The 9,512-nt window shown below is 40.9% G+C and overlaps 1 protein-coding gene across 1 annotated transcript; it reads right to left on the bottom strand.

Annotated features, from left to right (window-relative positions):
• Positions 1 to 1,131: 1,131 nt before the first annotated feature.
• On the bottom strand, positions 1,132 to 9,195 carry LOC140485633 (ATP synthase subunit e, mitochondrial-like). The gene is made up of 4 exons (XM_072583985.1): positions 9,072 to 9,195; positions 3,928 to 3,982; positions 3,251 to 3,349; positions 1,132 to 1,564 (listed from the first exon to the last, which is right to left on the bottom strand). Exons 1-4 carry the CDS (start codon positions 9,105 to 9,107, stop codon positions 1,539 to 1,541), a joined length of 216 nt encoding a protein of 71 aa, XP_072440086.1. The 5' UTR covers positions 9,108 to 9,195; the 3' UTR covers positions 1,132 to 1,538.
• Between the last annotated feature and the right edge of the window lie 317 nt (positions 9,196 to 9,512).

The raw sequence follows: 9,512 nt of genomic DNA, 5'->3' as shown, positions 1-9,512 counted from the left end.
AATTACAGTCCATGCAAAGAATCTGCAAATAAAGAACACAGATTGCATTCAGGACTGAGCTAGATAGATCTTTCATCCAGGAGTGAGGCAAAGGTTATGGAGGACAGACAGGAAAGTGGAGCTAAGACCATGATCAGATCTCATTGAGTTGTAGAGCAGCGAAGGGAAACAGCTTCCTATTGTTCCTGTTCTTATTGTTTTATGAATGGAACAATGATTATTGTGCAGGATAGAACATGGGGTGACAGACAACATTGTGCCATTGGTTGGCAGCAAGCAAAAGAGAACACAGGTTGAATACTATTTGAAAGGGTGTTCATTCATTAAGCCTGCACATTAAGATTTGGAAGAACACTGCCAGGTATAGCATTGGAGCAGGTTCTGCTCCACAAATGTCACTTTTCTGAAATCACTGCATAAACCAATTCTATCAAACCTCCAGCACCAATGAAACTTAGACTTGTTTATGGCACTCAGTTTTATATTTAAGTAATGTCAAAATATGAATAGAATTTATTTCAGTTTGTATTCCTCATATTCTAAATGAAAGCTGCAATTGCTGTAACCTACATTCAAATAGTGCCTATAAACACATCTGAGGGGCAAACAGATAAAAATGGGACACTGTGCTCAAGTAGGGATTTGACAAAGTGAGGTTAATGAGCTGGATTTTGAAAGTTTGTCTTACAAGAGGGAACATAAAAATACATGGTTTATGATGGGACAGTACTACAAAACTCCATCCATACTGCTCCCTGCCTCAAAGGCAGCCAACATAATCAAAGACCCCTCCCATCCTGGTTATAACTCCAACCTCTTCCATCAGGCAGATGATACAAAAGCTTAAGTACAGATCAACCAATTCAAAACAGCGCATTCCCCATTGTTATTAGACTTCTGAATGGAATTCTCAAATTTATGTTGCCCTCACTTAGTGTACCTTCTCTGCAGTCATAACACTGTATTCTATTACTCTTATGCACATTGTATGATATGGTCTGTTTGTACCGCACACAATAAAACTTTTCACTGTACCAAGGTACAATGTGACAACAATAAATCAAACCAAAACACATGCATTCACAGGAATTTAGTGTAGATTTGTCTGACAAACTAAAAACACAACCAAAATAAATTACTGAAAATATTTTATTTTGGCTTTGTTAACAGAACACACTGGTCAGTATTCAGAAAAGTATCTAGGTGTGATGAACTACAAACTGTTGTTAGAAAACAAACTTTAAGCTTTTAAAGATGACAAACATATCTGCAAGTCAGTGATTCAGTCCTGAAATTCAAAAGCATACATCAATAGATAATGTTGACAGTTCATTCACAAAACCAACTTCTCCACAGTCGATTACAAAGAAATTAAATTAACAAAAGACAGTTGTTGTTCAAATAAAATTTATTCTCTCACTGAAAAAAAGCACACCACATTGTGTGTTGAATAGATACATCTGATAACTCCATTCTAGCAAACCGTAAGGGCAGCATGCAGATTCTTCATCTGTACTTTTGTTTTTAAAAAATGGTCATCATTTCAGAATAGTGTCTTCATTAGCTGAAACGAGAGATTCATTTATATTTTCTCCACCTACTACAGTGTATACACACACAACTTTGGAATTAAAATTAATTTACATTCAAAATAGGGAATGGAAGCACTGGAAATGGCACCTCTGAAGTAGAACACTCAGTAACAGGAACAAACTCTGCTTGGACAAATACTGAACAAAATTCCTTTTCTTCCAAATCCTACCCAGTGTCATTCCCTGCCTCACACAAACTCTACCGTATCTTCTCTAGTCTCAAGAAGTCCTCTATATGCACCAACATGGCTTTTGACAGCACTCAATTCTATAACTCTGACTGATGGACAGCATAATGCTGTGGAAAATAGCATAATCAGACAGATGACTTCCATTAGCTGAGGTCAGATTCAAATCCTTACAAGTACAAACATCGTTAGAAATTTTCAATCTTTTGGGAGGGAGTCATAAATAGGATCTTAAAAGGAGAGGGAGTTGGAGACAGATTTTCAGTTTACGGCCAAGATTTCTGAAATCAGTCACTGATGGCATAGTGAAGGGAGTGTAAGAGGCATAAAAGGCCAAAGTTGAAAGTATGCAAAATTCTGGGTGGGTTCTCTATGAAGCTGGCAACAGTGACAAAAACAGAAGGGGTGAGGTCAAGAAATGATCAGAGACAGAGAACATTCCAAAGAGAATTACAAGTTTAAGCTGAGAAAGAGTTGGGAACCAATGTTTGTCAGCTAACACAGAGCAATGACTGAATGCAATTTGGTATAAGATAGATGTGGAAAGCAAAGATTTGGATTAGCTAAAAACTATACAGCATGCAGGCGGGTTCCAACAGATGATGGCTTGATTCAGGGTGGAAGCAAGCCATTTTTATAATGGAGAAATTATGGGGTTAAAGCTCAGTTCAGGATCAAATAGAATGTTGGGATTATGAACAGGCTGGTTCAAACCATGGTGATGGACAAAGAGAGATGGAATTGATGGCAAAGACACTGATTGATGCACAGCGCCAAAGGCAATGTGAAAAAATTATAATTCAATAGTACAAAGCTTTAGTCAGACAATCTGGTTGAGTTCAAGGCATCAAATCTCAGGATGTACTGGCTTAAAATGGGTGCAGTATAGACACAACAGAATTATACCAATGCTTAAAGAGTTAATCTGTAAAACCGGTTACATAAAACTTGACTTTAGGATCTTAAGTTTGAAAATTTGAGGTGATCTAATTGAAGCGTTTAAAATGATAGGCTAGACGTATAAAGGCTGTGACACCAACCATCCAGAATAACAGAACATATAATCATAAAGTTAGAGGCAAGTCATACTGAATAAAAACAGGAGGGCAGCACTTATCCCTCCAACGCAAAAGTTTATGGAGAAATGGAATTTGCTTCCAAAAAGCTTCTGGATTTTCAGTCAACAGAAATCTTAAAAGTTTGAAATTGTTAGATTTTTGTTAGGCAAGGAGAGACAGGGTATCTCTCCTGTGTCTCTAAGTTGGGTAAATGGAGTTGAGGTAATATTATAATATAAGAGGGAATGATAGAAAAGGCTCAAGGACTGAATGACATACCCTTGTCATTATTTTCCTACACTAGTTATGAGATACATTTGTCATTACAATGTATAATTTACTCTCCTTTGATAGACACCAAATACAAAATATTGTTTCTGTGCTATCACAGAATAACTTATTTTTCAAATACCTTCCGCCAACTGTTTTGCAATTCGTTCAAGCTCATCCCGTTTCTTTTTCTCTTCAGCCTCAATTCTCCTCTCCTCTTCAGCAATAGGCTTCAGATAATCTTCATTATAAATGAAACATAAACAGTGAGTCTCTATAGGAACTGGTGAAATTAAAAGTTATTTACAGCCTGTACGCTATTGCCACTTTCATCAAATGTAATCATTATTTTCTGGGTATTGCGACAAGTTGTTTGATTATCACCTAAGGAATACATGGAAGTAGTTCAGCTAGAGCTGACATATGGCAAAGTTTATCATTAACTTTTAATTATTAATTGCTGAATCCTTCAGACAGGTTGTGAACGGCACAGTGGTTAGCACTGCTGCCTCATAGCGCCAGAGACCCGGGTTCAATTCCCGCCTCAGGCGACTGTCTGCGTGGGTTTCGTCCCACAGTCACAAAGATGTGCAGGCCAGGTGAATTGGCCATGCTAAATTGCCCGTAGTGTTGGTAAGGGGTAAATGTAGGGGTATGGGTGGGTTGCGCTTCGGTGGGGCGGTGTGGACTTGTTGGGCCGAAGGGCCTGTTTCCACACTAAGTAATCTAATCTAATGTTAGAAAAAGCCAGTAATTTGTTCCAGACCTTTAAAAAAAATGCAATATTGCCTACAGGACAAGATCACGTCTAACTCTTACCATATCGCTTCTTCCCGTAGATGATACCAACCAGCAATGCCGAGTACCTAGCCATCTGCAACAGAATGGAAAACAGATTTACTAAGATAGCATCATTCTAGTCCTCAGAAAGACTCCTGTCTGGAGTGTGAAGGCATGACATGTGTAATCAAAATAGGCAAGGATTTGCTGCAATGGAACATCTGTGTTTTGATTGTCAGAATTCAACTCAAAACAAGTTTTGCCCACAAGAGTGGTTGAAAATACAAGCTACAAAAGATGCAGTGAGGGAAAGAGAGCATCCAGGATCTGAGACAGCAGAGCAAACAACAGGAAACTGAACTAGCCACATAAATATTGTGGGTACAAGACTTGGAATCCTGCAACAAGTAACTCCTCTCCTTCCTCCTCAAAACCTATTCACTGCCTACGATGCACAGTTCACAAATGAGGTGGAATACTCGCCACTTGCCTCGAGTGCAGCTCTAACACCTGAGAAACTTGATACCATCCAGAACATCGTAGCTCAACTGGCACCACATCCAGTCACTCCACCACTAGCAGTAATGTGTACCATCTACAAGATGGACTGCAAAAATTCCTCACAGATCATCACTAAGGACTCGATTCAAATACTAGTTGTCTCCTGTGTCTACAATAACTCTGAACTCACTTGATCAATCTGGCCTTGATAGAAGAGATTTTACTGATTGAAAAATAAACTGCAAGATATTTGAAGTAAGCCAGTCAGCACATCAAGCTTGCTTTACCATTCAACGTGATCACGATTGATCAGAAAATCCTCAACTCCACTTTATTGCCTTTCCCCTATAACCCTCAATTCCAACACGGATTAAAATTCTAGCTCAGCTTTGAATACACTTAACCCAGCCTCAAACAACACTCAGTGAATTAGTGGAATTCTTTGCCACAATCTTCAAGAACTTTCTCCTCATCTGTTTTATTTTGAAATTATGCCCTTTGCTGACAAACTCTCTCACAAGAAACAACCTTTCCACACCTACCCTTGTCAAGCACCCTATGAATCTTGTACATTTCAATAATTCTAAATTCTAATGAATACATGCCCAACCTATTCAATGTAACTTTGTAAGACAGTCCCTCGAGATCTAGTGAACTTTCTCGGTCTCCATTGTCAATATATCATTCCTTAGATAAAGAGCCCAAAACTGTTCAGAGTATTTCAGTTGTGGTCTGACCAATGCCTTATAGTTTGAGCAAAACCTGCCAACTTTTATACACTATTTCCTTTGAAACAAAAAGGTCATTTCATTTACCTCCTCTACTACTGAACTTGGATACCGGCTCGAGATTCATGTATAAAGACTCTCAAATCCCTCTGTTCTGTAGTTTTCAAGAATTGTTCTCCAATTAAATAATATTCAGCTCTTCTATTCTTCATGCTGAAGTGCATAATATCATATTTCCCACATTATACCCCACCTGCCAAGTTTTTGCGCACTCATTAACATGCAAAATGTGTCACTTGCCTTCCCACCTAATTTTGTAATATTTGCAAACTTCGTTACAGTACGTTCACTTGCCTCATCCAAGTCACAAATATATATTGTAAATAATTCCGGCTACAGCACTGATCCCATTAGTTACAGGTAACCATCCTGAAAATGCCCTCCTCATTCCAACTCTATTGATTTGTCAATCCTTTATCAATGTTAATATGCTAGATCAACACCATGGGCTCTTAGCTAATTATGTAGCCTAATGTATGGAATCTTATCAATCATCTTCTGAAGATCCAAACATATTAAATCCACAGCTTTCCCTTCTTCTATCCTGCTTGTTACCTCTTCAAAGGTTTCTAGCAAATTTGTCAGGAATGATTTCCTTGTCATGAAGTTACACTGACTGTTCGATCTTAATGTCTGTTTTGAAATGTTCTACTTTTACATCCTTTATAAGACTCTAACATTTCCCAATAAAAAGCTAACAAGGATGATGAATTGCAGCAGATGAATGAAATGTCAAAATCAGATATCCAGAAAGGAACAGGGGAGAGAAAGCATGCAAAACACCACAACAATCCACCATGAGTGAAGGAGAGTCCATATATTTAGTTGTTCACTGAATCAGAACTTAAGAGTCATAGAGCTGTACAGCATGAAAACAGACCCTTCAGTCTAACTTGTCCATGCCGACCAGATACCCTAAAGTAATCTAATCCCATTTGCCAGCATTTGGCCCATATCCCTGTAAATCCTTCCTACTCATATGTTATTATTGTACTAGCGTCCACCACTTATTCCACACATGCATCACCCTCTGCATGAAAACATTGCCCCTTAGGTCCCTTTTAAATTTTTCCCTTTCACTTTAAACCTAGATCTTCTAGTTTTGGACTCAGAGGAAACTGCCTTACTATTCACCCCGTCCATGCCCCTCATGACTTTATAAATCTCTACAAAAAGGTCACCCCTCAGCCTCCGATGCACCAAGGAAAATCGCCCCAATCTATTCCTCTCCCTACAGCTCAAACCTTCCAACCCTGGCAACATCCTTGTAAATCTTATCTGAACCCTTTCAAGTTTCACAACATCCTTTTTATAGCAGGGAAACCAGAATTGAATGCAGTATTGCAAAAGTGACTTAACAACGTACAGCCACAACATGACCTCCCAGCTCCTATACTCAATGCACTGACCAATAAAGGCAGGCATACCAAACGCCTTCTTCACTATCTGGTCTACCTGCAACTCAACTTTCAAGGAACTATGAACCTGCACTCCAAGATCTTTGTTCAGCAACACTCTCCAGGACCTTACCTGTATAAGTTCTGTGTGGATTTGCCTTTCCAAAAATGCAGCACCTCGCATTTATCGACATTAAACTCCATCTGCCATTCCATGACCCATTGACATATCTGATCAAGGTCCGTTTGTACAGGGATTTCTTCGCTGTCCACTACACCTCCAGTTTTGGTGTCATTGGCAAACTTACTTTCCATACCTCTTATGTTTACATCCAAATCACTTGTATAAAGTGACAAAATGCAATGGACCCAACATTGATCCTCGTGGCACACCACTGGTGACAGGCCTCCAGTCTAAAATAAGAGACCTCCACCACCACCCTCTACCTTTGAGCCCGTTCTACATACAAATAGCTAGTTCTCCCTGTATTCCATGAGATCTAATCTTGTTAACCAGTCTACCATGAGGAACCTTGTTGAATGCCTTACTGAAAGCCATACAGATCATATCTGCCCTCATCAATCTTCTTTACTACTTCTTCAAAAAACTCACTCAAGTTAGTGGGATACGATTTCCCATGTACAAAGCCATGTTGACTATCCCTAATCAGTGTTTGTTTTTTCCAAATAGATATGAATGCTGTCCCTCAGGATCCCCTCCAACAACTTGCCCGCCACTTATGTCAGGCTCAACAGTCTGTGGTCCCCTGGCTTTTCCTTATCACTTTTCTTAAATAGTGGCACCACATTAGCCAACAGCCAGTCTTTGGGCAGCTCACCTGTGGCTATCATGATACAAATAGCTCAGAAAGGGCCCAGCAATCACTTCCCTAGCTTCCCAGGGATTTATCCACCTTTATGCATTTTAAGATGCCCAGCAAAGCATCCTCTGTAAAATGGACAGTTTTCAAAATGCCACTATTTATGCCCCCACGTTCTCTACCTTCCGTTATCCTTCTCTACAGTAAACACTGATGCAAAATACTCATTTAGTATATTATCATCTCCTGCCATTCCACACGTAAGCGGCCTTGCTGGTTGTTAAGGGGCCTATTCTATCCCTTTTTACTCTTTTGTCCTTAATATATTTGTGGAATCCCTTTAGATTCTTCTTAACCCTATTTGCCAAAGCATGCCAATTTCCCTCTTAAGTATACTTCTACTGCCTTTGCACTCTTCTAGGGATTCACTCGATCTGCACTGTCGATACCTGACATATGCTTTCTTCTTACTCTTGACCAAAACCTCAACTTCTCCAGTTATCGAGCATTGCCTTCACTTACCAGCCTTGACCTTCACCCTAACAGGAATATATTCTCTCTGGATTCTCATTAGCTCATTTCTGAAGGCTCCCCATTTTCCAGCCATCCCTTTGGGAGCAGATGTTTGCAGGTAATCAATTTTTGAACATTCTTGCCTAATACTGTCAAAATTGGCCTTCCTCCAATTTAGTACTTTTAGATCTGGCCTATCCTTTTCCATCACTATTTTAAAAAGAAGAATTATGGCAACTGGCCCAAAAGTGCTCCCCCACCGACACCGCAGTCACTTGTGATGCCTTATTTCCCCCAGGGTAGGTCAAGTTTTGCACCTTCTCTAATAGGTACATCCACAAACCTGACTGGAAGAAATAATATTAAAAGAGTATTCTGTGCTATTAACCAGTAGGACTTTTAACTGTCTATGGTGAGTTTTATGGGCAATAAACAATTCCACAAACTTCATGAAAACATAGTTAAAGACTAGATGTAACTTCTCCAAAATTAAGGCACAATAGTGCAAATTGTCATGATGTGCATTTCAAACTGCATCAAGAGATGGAGATAGAACTGAGAATTATAAACTGCTTGTAATTTACATATTAATAACAGCTTGCAATAGTGTTACTTTGTCATTTTAGCAAACCAGCTCAAGGGTCTAAAGACTGGCCTACTGAAGACAATTCGCAATTCAAAATGTCACCTTGCATTATTTCAGGACTTGAGGGGCAGAATCCTAAATGTGCAAACCTAATGTCCAAATCACAATTATTCCCATCATTGATCTGGAGTGCTGAACATTTATTGTAGTCAATTTTCTACAAAACATTAGGTTGGAAACAGACTACAATACCATAGAAATAAAGACTCTTAGAAAAAAAACCAAACCTGAACCAATGTTATTTCACACCACACCCTCCCTCCCTCCTGCCGACCCTTCAGTCCCACACCCCCCTCGCCTTGACCATCCCCTCCTTGCCCCACCAAGCCTCCCCCCTCCCCTCCCCTCCCCTCCCCTCCCCTCCATGGCCCAAGGTCCTGCTTTGACCTTAACCCAGGCTCCACTAGGCCTCAGGCACAGAGACATCAGCCAGTGGCCCTCCCCAGGGGGAACCTCGCCGCCCGGGAGCCTGGCGGCCGATATGGCCGGTCCTCCCAGAGCCCCGGACACCCTTTACCTTGATCAAAGGCGAGACCTGCACCGGAGGGACCATGATGACCGACAACGCGTCCTTCTCTCCCGGAGACAGGAGCCAGCGGGGAGATGGAGGCGAGCGTCTTACGTCACCACGCCGCGCCCACCGACGGCACGACGCCTGACGTCATCGCGCCGCCGTTCCGGAGACATCTCCTGATTGGTCAGAAGTTTTACTCCCAGGGAGTTGGCTGAAAACTTTCTGCCAGGGGAAAGTGAGCGCTGCCGATCAGGGAGTCAGAAAGTGTGGCGCTGGAAAAGCACAGCAGGTCAGGCAGCATCCGAGGAGCAGGAGAATCGACATCTCTCGCATAAGCCCTTATGTCCGAACGTCGATTCTCCTGCTCCTCGGATGCTGCCTGACCTGCTGTGCTTTTCCAGCGCCACACTTGAAAACATTCTGCTGTGCAGTATGCACCCTTCC

Source organism: Chiloscyllium punctatum, chromosome 14 (assembly GCF_047496795.1).
Source record: "Chiloscyllium punctatum isolate Juve2018m chromosome 14, sChiPun1.3, whole genome shotgun sequence".
Taxonomy (NCBI): Eukaryota; Metazoa; Chordata; class Chondrichthyes; order Orectolobiformes; family Hemiscylliidae; genus Chiloscyllium; species Chiloscyllium punctatum.
This window is presented reverse-complemented; position numbering and strand designations above follow the sequence as displayed.